Source organism: Leuciscus leuciscus (assembly GCF_965113295.1).
Source record: "Leuciscus leuciscus genome assembly, chromosome: 15".
In the NCBI taxonomy this organism is placed as follows: Eukaryota; Metazoa; Chordata; class Actinopteri; order Cypriniformes; family Leuciscidae; genus Leuciscus; species Leuciscus leuciscus.
The window spans coordinates 25879347-25893840 of record NC_138739.1 but is presented as its reverse complement, the minus strand read 5'-3'; the positions used below and the strand labels follow the sequence as shown (position 1 = coordinate 25893840).

General features: G+C 36.6%; 1 protein-coding gene across 2 annotated transcripts in view; it reads left to right on the top strand.

Annotated features, from left to right (window-relative positions):
- Window positions 1–14494, top strand: part of lrp1ba (low density lipoprotein receptor-related protein 1Ba) — a 259135-nt gene that overhangs the window by 34284 nt on the left and 210357 nt on the right. The window contains exons 2-3 of one of the 2 annotated variants that reach the window (XM_082138204.1): window positions 3470–3583; window positions 13598–13735. In XM_082138204.1, coding sequence (XP_081994330.1) covers window positions 3470–3583; window positions 13598–13735 — 252 coding nt within the window. The remainder of the gene's footprint in view (window positions 1–3469; window positions 3584–13597; window positions 13736–14494) is intronic. The other variant, XM_082138205.1, reaches the window with a different exon arrangement.

Genomic DNA, 14494 nt, shown 5'->3' with positions numbered 1-14494 from the left:
CTTTCTTTATAGGACAAGCACTGAAAAGTCGATTCAGTCTGGATCCCATGTTCCCATGATACTTTGTCCAATAAATGTGCTATGTGTGAATGATCCGAATTCTTAGCATGTCAGAACAGGCCTACTCTGCGTCAGAACGTCGTTTGAGAACTTCATCGCTTTATCCAACCTAGAATCGCTCTCGATTTATTGACACACAATTGAGTCGTGCCGAGATTCTCATCATAATACCTGCCAAAACACTGCCGGTGTGAATGTTCATCATTGGAGCTGGTTTTATATCCTTATGCGTCCATATTTCACACGTTCCCATAAAATATATTTCCAAAGCAGCTGTCAGGATGCGTTCAGCATGCAGTATTTTCCCAGGTACAAAACAAGCAGGCACGGAGTGGCGGAGGGCTGTGAACAGAACCACATTAGGCATAATGTGTGAGAAAGCCACACTGAATTTTAAGATAAGCTGATGAATTATTCATGTTTTCTTAGTGAGGAGTTTGTGCCCACATCTCTCTCTCTCTCTCTCTCTCTCTCTCTCTCTATGTGTGTGTGTTAGCTTGTGTTTAAGGTAAGAGGGTCTGGTTTGTGTTATGTGAGAAAATATCTTTATAATCTGCCATTGCGAAGAGAAAAAGGGAAGAGGTTGGGAGGAGAAATGAAGGCCTCGTCTTTAATGTTTGCATTGATTTTTTCCCTTTTACTTCAGTATTAATGCATCTTTATCTCTTACTCAGACATGAATAGCATTATGATCTGTGATAGAGGATTATGGGTCGGATTCATTATGTGTCTTTTACATGCGTATGGCAGCTATGACTGTGATTTTCAATGTGAATACAACAGATTGTTTTCATTCAAAACATGAAAGCATGGAATGGAATCAAACTTTGAAGCTAAAAAGATCGGAATCTGTGACCATCATACACTACATGATTTTCTATGAAATCTGTCAGCTCAAATCTGCAGAATGGCTCTGACTTCTTTCGGCAACTACACTGTAAAAAAAGGTATGTGATTAATAAGTTATGACAACATATGTTTTTACATTGCTTTAACTCATCAAAGTAAATTGAGCAATTTTCAACTATTTTTACAATATTCAACTCATTTTTTGAAAGTCAGTTTAAAGGTGCATTGCGCAAGTCTCTGAGTTTTTGCAGAACTATGCCCCCTCTGGCGGCAAGCGAAACTGCAGCCAGAAGTGTGCACGCTCACGGACAAAAGTTTTCCTTTTTTTATCTTACGTGGAGTTTGCGTTGGTGTTTGAAATGAACTACAAGCCGGTCTCTTAGAATCCATCTTCTACGGAGAATGGCGGCGAATACACAAACCTGCCAGACAGCCAGGTGAGCGTGCCGTGAACGCGCATGACGTCACGCCCAGTCTCAAATTCCGGCCCGAATCCCTCTTATTTATTTTACTTTACAGGATTATAGAGACAATCTCAGTGATCAGAGAAGGGCTCATTCAGCCCATCAGGCAATTGTTTAAGCATGTATGGGTTAGAAAACGGGTATTTTTAACATGAAAAAGTTGCTTAATGCACCTTTAAGGTAATTTAAGTTGAAATGACTTAAACATCCAAGTTGAGTGTACTTCAAAATGTAGGGCAGCAACATTTTTCAATAAGTTAAGACAACATATGTTTTACAAGTTAAGCAATTTTCAACTTTGTTATACAAGATTCAACTATTTTTTAAGTCAATTTAATGTAATTTAAGTTGAAATGACTTAAACATCCAACTTGATTGTACTTAAAAATTTAAGGCAGCACCTTTTTTATTCACTGTGTATATAAAAAGTGTATATCCATGTCACTGCCAGTGAATCACATACAGTAGTTAAAACACTTTAAATGTGCTTTTCCTTCTGCAAGTCCCCCTGTGGTGAAAATCAAGCTTTTAATGTTGTTTATATGTGGTGTTTTTTATATGCTTTAAGACAAACCATGTGTAAATTCATAAGTCAACACCATTGCTGAGTATTTTCTCCTTAAAACTGCAACGAAACCAAAGACAGTCTCAAAAACGCAGTGTTTCTGACGTCACAAACTACCTTGTAACCAATCAGGTCAACGAGTGGATCTCTGAGCTGGTGTGAGTGAGTGAGTGAGTGAGTGGAGGCGGGGCTCATTTGCATATTCACGGGACCGCATATGCTAAATGAGGCAAGGGTGTAGAGTTACATTCAAGCTGTATTAAGGCATGGAGTGAGTTTTAAGGAATACAATTATTGACTACATGGGGACTTTAAAACATGCTATAGAGCAGATGCTGTTGAACAAAACACTCGTTTTGCTGCTTTTTACCATAAACAGACCGTTTACAGGTTTTCAGTTTAAAGGCTGTTCGCCGTTTCAGTAAATTGGCTTTGACTCTTCGCATTACCAGAGCGCGAGTCCAAAAACATGTTTCCGTATACATCAGCGCTCGGGGCCAAACGAACAGGACGTTTCCTTTTGAACTTCACAGTCTCAACTGTGAGCTTTCCTTGTCATCTCCGCCGGAGTGATTTGAAACTCGTTGTAATCGCAACGCACGCTGCTTTCACGCATCAAACTGTCCTGCCCATCCACTCAGCAGGAGGGCCGCAAACGCTCCTCTATTACCATCCCATCTTCACAGCCTTCTGAAATGCGCTTATTTTTCCGAGCTTGAAAGGCCCCTAGCTTCTCCTGCGCTCCTTTTCAACTGCTTTCAACCGTCAGGTGCACGAAATCCATCTCTACACTTTGTTGGGTCCGTCCCTGCTGCTTCTCTCTGGGATTGTTTACAGCAATGCAAATAAGGCCAGAAAGTAATTCAAATGGATTGTTTGGGTTTAGGCTGATGTGAAGCGTCTCATGCAGTACATGTGTTATTTGGTTATTTATGAAGCACTAATGCATCGTGAACAATAATAATAATAAAAAAAAACCTTGCACTTTTTAGAAGATTGCTTGCTACTTGAGGCTATTGGTTTTTAAGCATTTGGGTGAATGAAAGAACATGTGTTCTCTTTGAACTAGTGAGAGAGGAGAGCAGACGATAAGACCGCACTCACTTAAAGCTGAGGAAATGTATTCAGAATTGGTATCTGGAGCTATTATTTATTTATTTTTGCATATATTCACATGGCTGAAGCTTTTATCCAAGGCGACGGAATACAACAAGCGATTCATCTTGAAGAGGCAATATGAGAAGTGCAAACAAATGAAGTTTCAGACATCGTTCAGAACAGGGAGGGATTGAGGAATTAAAGTTCTTTGGGTTTTACAGCTATTTAAATAGTTTGGTATATGGTTGAATATGGTTGTGAAGTTAAAACTGTAGAGTACCACTCATTCACATACACCATATCTGTCATTTTACTGTCAACCCACATTCAGCATTAATACTCAACACAAACTTGAGAAACATACTATAACATCTTATTCATGACCTCTCATTTTTCATTCTCTCCCCACGTCATCTCTCCACTCTTCCTCAAGCATGTGACGTCGAGGAATTTGTTTGTGGCGACGGGCGCAGCTGTGTTTCCGAGAGCTGGCTTTGTGACGGGGAACTTGACTGTCCCGACGGCTCAGATGAAACACCAGCGATATGTGAGTCCATCAACAACAACACATTTCACCATTTAATTATTTCATTCATCTAAACTAATACAACTTGAATATGTATTTCATTGTATATAATAATTTACATATATTTTAAAATAGTATAATATTATATATATATATATATATCTCGTTTGTCTATCTATCTATCTATCTATCTATCTATCTATCTATCTATCTATCTATCTATCTATCTATCTATCTATCTATCTATCTATTGTTCTATTGTTCTATCGTTCTATCATCTATCGTTCTATCATCTATCCATCTGTCTATCTATCTGAATGTATGTTGTTCTATCTATCCATTTATCCACCTATCGTTCTATCTATAGTTCTATCTATCGTTCTATCGTTCTATCTATCTATTGTTCTATCCATCTATCCATCTGTACATCTGTCTGAATGTCTGTTGTTCTATCTATCATTCCATCTATCTATCTATCTATCTATCTATCTATCTATCTATCTATCTATCTATCTATCTATCTATCTATCTATCTATCTATCTATCTATCTATCTATCTATCTATCTATCTATCTATCTATCTATGTTGTTCTATCTATCATCCATCTATCCATCTATCGTTCTATCCATCTATCCATCCATCGTTCTATCTATCGTTCTATCGTTCTAACTATCTATCGTTCTATCTTTAACATAAGTCAACACATTTCTCTATTTATATTGCTAAGCTTTGCCCTCATATACGTCTCATAACCTATATATAAATATCAAATAAACTTGTAAACAGGTATATTTATTGTGTTCTTTATTTTGGTATATTGACTCCCAAATAAAGAGATCTGAAGTTGAAATGTGCTTGAATCTGTTGAATTTGAGTATCTCCAAGTGGGTTTTGAAAACCAAAATGGAACATTATCACAAAGGCCACAAACTAATCAAAAGTGCATTAATAAGCTACATAATCATATAAATAAAATAAAATAATTTAGAAGAAGAGTTTTTCTGCCAAGTTACATGCCATTTTGGCCGACGTCAATGAGATTTTCAACTCAAAACAATTGCACTTGACATTTCTATTACAAAATGAATGGGTTTCCGAAATGCTTCAGTAAAATTTGGAAATGCACTCATAAATATTGCTGGATGAGAAATGGTGAGCGCTCAATGCCTGGGATAAAAGATGTCATGAAGCATTAATTGAAGCAATTGTTACCTGGAGTATTGTGCGGTTTCCACACGGTACAGTCCTCAAATGCGCCGAATCTGAGAGGATAAAGTGATGAGAAAGCGTTTGTACTTATGACAGGCTGCATAATTATCTTTTAAAAAATAATATGCATGATATATTCTTTTGAAATTCAGTGTGTGCTGGAAGAAATATTCCTGGCAAGCCTTTTATGAGATCAGAGGAAATCACAGTTGAGGTCACTTGCCTTTCGGCAAAACTGAAAAAAACATTGTAACGTAGTAAAATCGTTATTTTTAAGTTATTTTTTCCTGTCAGAATTTGGCAAATAAATAGCCCTTGCTCATTAATCCTGACAGTTTGCCAATTGCAGAGCTCATTTAAATAAATATTATGTTTTTATAGTGTGTATTGTCTTCATAGTACAGGATGAGCAGCTGCATACACCAACTCGTCACTGGCTTTTAGCACATCAACAAACGTACCGCTGTGGTTCCTTTGATCAGTCTGTCATCTCTCGTCTGTGGAAGACCATCTGTGGTTTTCCAACTTGCCATTCTCTTCATATTCATCCCCTTAATCACATTAGATTAGTACATAATCCATTTTCAAAGTGATAAAAAGAAGCAGAATTAGAAATGTGTGTGATATGAATGAAATAGACAGTAAAAAGCATTGAAAGAGGTTATTTTTATTTTATTTTAACCAAAAATAGCATACATTTTACACATAATACTGTAGTGAACAGCACATTCCAGGGCCCAGTTTATGGCCGGGCCCTTCTCTGTCTGTAACAGTGGACAAAAGTTTGCTACATTTTGATTGGATCTTGCTGCACTAACACAAACAAACTGTCCCACGCTATCAGCTAAGGATGCTAGGACAACTGACAGACACCTTAAAGGGGTTGTATAATGTCCTTTTCACAAGATGTAAAATAAATCTCTGATGTCAGAGATTTTCCAGATCCCAGAGAGTGTATGTGAAGTTTTAGCTCAAAATACCCCACAGATATTTTATATAGCATGTTAAAGTTGCCTTTTTGAGGGTGAGCAAAAACACCTTGTTTTGTGTCTGTCCCTTTAAATGCAAATGAGCTGCTGCTCCCAGCACAGGGTGCGGAGCTTCAAGAGCTCTTGTCCTTAGCAGCTTCGATCACCTCACACGGACATGCACTGAAAATGTCTAAAACTTTTAGCCTTTTATGTTCAAACCGGAGTCAGAAAGATTGAGAGACTTAAGAAGAAGTGACAACATGTAGACAACATTTCTGAATGTTTAGTTGATGAATTTATGTATCTTACGTGTAGTTCTCTTCTAGTCATTGATTAGCATATTCTGTCTTGATAATCTGTAAATCATGTTCAGGGGCGGGGTTTATGTAAATTTTAGGGTTAGTGATGTCACTAACCCGGGAGGAATATTGTGTACTCCCTACCAGCCGTTTGTTGTAGTGCTTAAAAAGCAATTTCTTTAAAAGCACATATCTCCCTTTGCTTTGAACTTTGAGCGTTATAACTTTGCAGATGTTGTTTATGCTCAAACAGCAACATTACACACTAACTAAAGCTAGAAAAGTGAAATCATAATCAACCCCCCCTTTACAGGAAGGACAGGACTTCTCATTGGTCCACATGCAGTTTCTGCCCTGCACCCATCATGAGATTAAACCATAAGGTTTGAGCCAACCGCCATAAAAATGAATGAGCAGTGGCTGAAACAAAGGAAGGCCACAATGATCCATCCAAATCCATTCATAACTATGTTTGGAAACCTTAAAAACTGATGTAAACTACACACATCCATTTCAAACTTATTCAGAGAAATAAGTATTCGCATAAATGGCGTCATAATTGGCAAAAGTAAAATCACTACAATACATATTTATTTATTATATTGTATACATTATAATTTGTATTGTACATTATATATTGTAATTTGATATACAGTACATATTTGATTTATGTATAATTATTAAAAAACTAATATTTTGCATTTGTGCAATACAAATGCATTTTTAATGTTTTTATATACTATATTCATGTAAAAACAACACAAGCGCCCACAGCTTGGTGTTTTCAGCAGAGCGCCTAGCGTTTTCAGCTGTCTAAAAACGCTTTGGGGGACACATGGCCTTGCAGAAGAAAAACTGGACCATGTGTGCTTAACTGAAACATGGCACGTAGGTATTCTTTTTAATGAACTTACTCCCGCCGGTGAAGTGATGGGTCCCAGTTTAGGACCCAAGCAATCCGATTGGTTCCAAGCACGTTTTATGGGTAATCGCTTTAGTGCCTGGTTACAAATCAGATATCACTTAATTATATAAGTCGTTTGAACTACGTTATAACGACCATTAATATATTTTAACTTATGTTTCATATACTAGTATATAACCGAAGCTATAGATTGTGAAATTAAACATTTCTCGTTCTTAGGCCGTGTGTCCACCAAAGCTTTTTTTCACGCGGCTGACGTGTTTTTTCAATTGTTTTCAATGGGAGCGCCGCGTTTTTAAAACGCCATGAGCGTAACGAGGCGCTGAGAGTCTTTTTCACGCTGAAGCGCTGAGCGTTCGCCATTTTTTACAGGTCGCCGAGAGTTGAAGAATGTTCAACTTTGGGTAAAACACAGCGCTCATCACTGTCACTTTTTACCCAACCGTCCAATCACAGTGGAGGAGGGGCGGGACTAATACCACACCAACCAACCGCCACATTCTGCTTGTACTACGTCATCAGATGACAACAACCAGCATAATAACAGAACAAAATCATTTAAAACAAGAGCCAGAGAAAATACATTAAATTGTATTGACATTTTAATATAGAATCAACACAGAAACAAAATATGTGTGAAATGAGATACTATCTGGAATGAGAACACCTTTTGTGGATATTCCGTATCATAACAAGCAAAGCGTCTCAAATGAAAAAAACGCAACGCTGGCAAAACGCTCTCAAGCGCCCACAGCTAGGCGTTTTCAGCTGGCTAAAAACACTTTGGTGGACACACGGCCTCAGTGTTTTTAAAAAAAAGAATTTTTAGCTTAGATAGTAGCATAGCATACAGCTATCCGAAATGATTAGAGATAACGTTTTTCTAATTTATTTTTCGATTTATTATGCCTTATTGCTTAATAACAATTAACAATGTCGCAAAACACACCCAAACATGTAATTTCTTTCACTTTAACTATATAAATAATCAGGATAAAAATAAAAGATTATTACATGAATTAAAGTTTGATTACATTAAGAATCGCAAGAACAGCTTTAGATCAGGCATACTACTGGGGTCCTAAGCCGGGACTCATCACTTCGCTGGGAGTGGGACTCAACACTTCACCACACCGGATACGAGTTATTTGATCTCCCGCGACCTCCTGGTATTCCCGTGGCTATTCCTCAGTTTAACTCATTATAATGTCGTGTTCTGAGTGTCTCTTGCGCCCCACCTACTCCCATAGCTACAGTTTACAGGCCTCCAAAGACAAATAAAAGACTGTTTATCAGAATTTGCAGATTTGCTGTCTTTGTTGTGTCTCAAATTTGAGAGAACTCTTATCCTGGGGGATTTTAAAATCCACATGGAAATAGAAGACTTTACAATAACAAAAGACCTTCATTGGAGTGCATTGATTTGAAGCAGCTCGTGAACTGTCTTACACGTAACAAAGGCCACACCATAGACCTTGTGTTTTCTAATGGTTCATTTGTGTCTCAGTTGTCCACCTCTGATTTAGGGCTGTCTGATCATCTGCTATCTTTTTTAATATTGAACTGCCAGACATAAGCATTTCCTGCTCTTGCGTCATTAATTATCGCAAATGGAGATCTATTGAGCCCTCTAATTTCACTGATTTTATTGACTCTTGCTTAAGTTGTTTTTCTGCATCTGATGCACTGGAGGACAACGCTTCTATGTTACTTTCTGTTCTCTTGACTGGCCAGGACTCATTTGCTCCTTTAAAATCACAATCTGTTTCCTTTGTACGTTCTGCTCCTTGGTATAATGAAGACCTGCGTACTATGAAGACATATTCGGAGCGTAGGGTGGCGTATGTCTGGCTTTTGACTGTTCATCACAAGGCCTGGAAAGACCACTTACTAGAATATAAGGCTGAGATTGTATCTGCCAAGTCTGATTATTTTTCACAGGTAATTGTAAATAATCAAAGAAATCCAAAGCTGTTCACATCCTGCTTTTCAATGGCAACACTATCAATGGCGAAATGAATCTGCAGCAGTCATGTGTTTCCATTAGAGCTCTTTAAGTTGTTTACGTTCATTATTATTGTAATGTTATACTTTGAGACATGAGGTAGTTTAACGCCGTCTCTCGTCTCGTGGCGCTTTGCAAACTCTACTGTGTTGCGTTCATGTGTTTTGAAGGAGGCGTGGCTTTGGAGACGCTATGAAGGCAGGGTGGGACCTTATGATTTCAAAGCTAGCTTGCTATTGCTAGCCTCTCTGAAATGTACCCTACCTTTAAAGGTGCTCTATGTAACTTTTTCACTAAAGCATACAAATAGCATATGTTTGCAGATACTTAGGAAACATGCTGAGTTCACATACACGTTTCTCTGACAAACACTTCTACAGCCAGTTATTTAACTTTGAAATGTGCGTATCGTGTTGGAATGTCTGTTTTTGTTTCGGTCTGTGTGATCTCACCCACAGCAGTTCACCCAATAGTATTTCAACACCCTGGAATGCCAGTTGGCAGGAAACACAGCGTATTACAGCCAGCAAACAAACAGGGTCAGAGAAAGCAGATTCTACCCAACCTAAAAAGCCTCGGTATCCATCTAAAAATCTCTATGAACGAAAGCATATTATCAATGCGGATAAATCAACTAATTAACTTACAAATAAGCGTCCTCGGCTTTCGTTGTCAATTGCGCTCGTTCCTGTTACGTATCCTCAAACTGGCAACCCGTGTGAGGGTCGAGCATGAGGAGGAGGGGGCGGGGAAACAACGATCTCCGATATTTTGAATTTGGACTGCAGTACCTATTTCGACCACTAGCTGTCATTCTTACAGACTGCACCTTTAAGCAAAGAAAGACACACTAATATACTGTCGTGCTGGAGGGCGGCTGTGGTTGAAAGTCTAAATCAATAAGAAAAAATGCTGAATTAATGAGGTTACATCACCCTAAATATCTTCCAGGTTCCATCTTGACTTTTGCTGCCTAGATACTTTTAAACATCTCTGGAGATCCGGAGGCCCTGAGAGGAAGAGCGAGAGACACTAAGAGGATATTTTTAAACAATTCTCCTATTTGTTGAATTACATATTCTCTTTTTACTGGGATTATGAAAGTGGAACAGAGGTCTGCTGGGACAAGCCTTGGGGGGAAACCTGTGTATACACTTCCTTTCTCCAAAAAACTCTCGAAAACCCCCACCCGGGTGATCATTTAAAAGGAAATTGAAAGTTAAGGAGGCACATGAACTACAGGCCAAGACTTTCGTGGCCCTTTTTGGAGCTGGATGGAGATCAATATTGCTGTTTTGGCAGTGGCCTCTTCTCCCCCGTGACACCCCAGAAATGTCAAGCAATCCACAATCAATGATTCACAAGAGACAGCTGCCGGCGTGCTAAATTCTCGTGTGCTTAAGAGACATATTTAAGAGGAACTGTGCAGGGAGTTGAATATTAAAATAGCTTTGCTCATCACATTTATACACAATGAATCGAGTTAAGGGCGGTGAGCCTCAGTTTTACAGATTTTATTTGTATTTATGCTGCATTGAGAGGGAAAACAAGAACATAGATGCTTTTAGAAGAATTTGTGTTGTTCATCTGTTTTATTTAAGTAGGTTTATGCCATCTTTGTTTTGTTCTGTTATTTAGTGTCGAATACCCGACAGTCTTGTGGACATTTTTGAGTAAATAATATTGTTGTTTTTTTCCAAATCCGTAATAATGGTGACATCATTGCTGTTGTGCAATTTGATTATATATATATTTGCTAAATTAATTGATGTTTTAATTGTATTTTATGTTACATCATATATGTGGCTGCTGCATTATTCTGTCCCCTAAAAAAATGCTTAAAATGCCTAAATGTATCATTTTAGTTTTAAAGAATATAATAGCTTTTTAATTGCTTTTCTCTTTTTTAATAGTGTCGCAAGGTAAAAAAAAAATAAAAAAAAGTTTTTTTCTAAATTGGGCTCATCCAGACTTTTTAACTTCTGGTCTATACTAAATTTAGAAACATGTTGTTAAAATGAGAAAATTCTACTGTAAAAAGAAGTTAGAAAATGATATGTTTCAGTAATTTAGAGTTTGTGTCTAATGTGAATATTATTAGTATTTAAAAAAAATTATAATAATAGCAATATCTGATATTTTTATGAATGGAAATTCATTGTAGAAATTCACTGAAGAAATTCAACAGTTTAAAAAGTATATGTTCTAGTAATGTTGTAATATACTATAAAGAAATTGCTGCCTTAAAGTTTTAAGTACAATCAACTTGGATGTTTAAGTCATTTCAACTTAAATTACATTAAACTAACTTAAAAAATGAGTTGACTTGTATAACTTACAAAAAAAGTCGAAAATTGCTTAACTTATTTTGATTTGAGTTAAAGCAATGAAAAAACATATGTTGTCAATTTATTGATCATAATTTTGATTACTCAAAGTGTATGAACATTATTAATATTTTTTTCAACATAATTTTTTTATAACAATTTCTGTCATTTATTATGACAGGACATTCATTGTAGATATTTACTGAGAAAATTCTACTGTAGAAATAACTTTAAAAATAATATCAGTCAGTTTGTGTTTGTCTAAGATTTTTTCAACATATACATTTTTTTGAATAAATGCTGTCATTATGTGAAGCATTTTCATACATAATTCAAATTTGAATCCTCTGACGTTAAGAATGATATGAGATGTGGCAGGAACACAAATCTGTCAATGTAGTAGAATTAAAGCCTAAAATGTCATTAGGATTTTACATAATCTGAGAGTAGCTTTATTACAAATTTAGAGTGTCATTACCAAATGTGTATTAAAAAACGCCCCCCATAAATTCACACTTAATTGACTATGAGCCTAATTGACTGAAAAGATGTTGTGTTAGCAAATCCAAGACATATTTAAACTAAACAAAAGTATCATTACCTTCACACATCATTACCGTCTCACTCACACAATATTAAAAATCCACACTTGTTTTGCCAAATAAATCTATAGCCTATAGAAGTAATCAATTGGGGTTCACTTTATTTTGACGGTCCATTGTTAAGTCTGACGTCACGCGTGACGTTTAGCCTTTTCCGGGTCCAAGCGCTCCTCTCGTCCAGAAATAACAATGGTGGAACCTGTACATTTATTTACGATCACGTCCTTCTTAGTGCGGCACCCTTGGCGGTCAAAAAGGGTTTAAATTCCTTTAACACCAACAGAGTGGTTAGTGTAGCTCATCACTCAGGTGGCATAATTAAGGGTAGAGTCCAGGCATCAATGAAAAAGAAGATTTACGAGGTTGAAGTGAGTTAGCTCGGGACACGGGACACAGCACTGCGGCATTGTAAAAACACTCAATAATAACCAAAACACTCGCGAAAGCGGTAGGTAGGTAGAGAGGACCTGGACTTTGGACCCGGAAAGAGTATTATCGGAGAGTGGTTACGTCACGACTTAACAACCGAATAAAGAACCTAGCCAACATGTTTAACTCTCAATTCATGATCTTTCTGAGTTTAAACGTGAATATACAAAGAGAATCACAATGCTGAAAACAAAAATTTCGATTACAACTTCTGTTTTTTTTATTTAAAAAAGAATGAATAATAAATGTTGTGTTTGTGGTATACAGCCGCGGATCATTTGCTATTTTCAAACGCATCAAATTACTATATGTGAAAGCACATGAACGCGTGGCGCGTGCTTCTTCTCCACCATACTACAATACAGTATGAGTGACGTCAGTTCAAACGAAGCGGCAGCGTGGTGGAGCGCACGTGAAATGAGTGAGCGCACTCTTCCACTTTACTAGTTACAACACGAAATAATCATGTACAACATCACAAGGTATGTTGAAAGATGCTGTACAACTTACAGAAATCCATATCAAGTCACATGTTGTCGCTCTATCAGTGATTTAACCTCGAAATGGCGTCAATAAAACTGCTTGTAAATAATGTCACATCTACCGTCACATTTACCTCAGAAAACCATTCAATGTCCAAAAACTCAGTCAGCTAGAATAATGAACTTGGAGAGGAGCATTTAGTTAAATATATGCACTATGGCATAATCATTGAATTTTTACTTAATTTGTTCATCAATATGTAACGTTAGCCCATGTTTTAATAAAACCGTTTTATGACAGCCACCTTTTAAATGTTAAGCCTATATTTTTATTTATTTAAAAACGAGTAAAGACATAATTGTCATTTTAAAATGTATTATAACGTTATTATAAAAACTTCCTTGTGTCATTTAAACGTACAGTAAGTAGCCTACAAATCAATCATTTTTAACCTTTAAAGATGTACCAGCTGGGGTTCCCTTCCTGTATAACTTTACAGCATTAGTTGAGAGATTTTGTGAAATTTGTGTCAATACATTTTTTTTAATAATTTTTTTTTTACTTGAAGCAAATGTTGTCTTTTCCCCTTTATTTTCTTGTCAGAGTGGACCAGAATGCATTTTTTTCATGTTAAAATAAAAAATGTTCTTCTGGGAGAGGATGCACCGCCTAGACCCTAATACAACAACTTAGTAAAAATGTCAAAATTTTCTCCTCTTGTGAGTTTGCAGGTCTGTTGAAGAAGTAGAATTTTTAAAGACTTCATTAACCTTCTCTTCTACAGGCTTGCGGCAGGTAAAGGTGAAATGTCCCGTCAATCACCTCCAGTGCCTCGGCGCCCACAGGTGTGTTCACTATAGTAAACTCTGCAATGGAGTACGGGACTGTGAGGACGGATATGACGAGGGTGTGCACTGCCGCGGTGAGTTCCGTTTGATTTCTTTCTGTTCACTATCTTTATAAAAGTTTGGGGTCAGTGCGATAAAAAAACAGAATAAAACGTTTATTCAGCAAGGATACACCATTAAAATGTTAAAAAGTGACAGTAAATACATTTATAATGTTGCAAAAGATTTAAATTTCAAATAAATGCTGTTCTATCTGTAACAATACTATCAAACTATCATGGTTTCCACAAGAATATTAAGCAGCACAACTGTTTTCAACATTGATATTAAAAATTAATATTTCTCGAGCAGCAAATCAGCATTTTAGAATGATTTCTGACGGATCATGTGAGACTGAAGACTGGAGTAATGATCCTGAAAATGATCACAGGAAAAAATTACATTTTAAAATATATTCAAATCGAAAATATTTTACAATATTACTGCTTTCACTGTATGTTTGATCAAACAAATGCAGCCTTGGAAAGCATAAGAGACTGTTTTCAAAAACGTAAAAAGTAAAATCTTAATGATGACTTACATTTTTTAACAGTAGTGGGTATATACATTTTCCCTCTGATGTCTTTTTTTTTTTTTTTTTTTTTGGTGCACCTAAAAGGACATCATCTAATTTTCTATGGCTATTTACAACCTTTCTCTGACAATTGTTTTTCAGTGCTTTTAAGACTCTTATGTAAATCTGTCTGATGAAAGTTTTGGAAGTTCAAAAGTCATTTTTTTGCAGCTTAATTTCAACGTTTTGTTAGTTAAGAAAGTTTTCATAGTTACAGTTA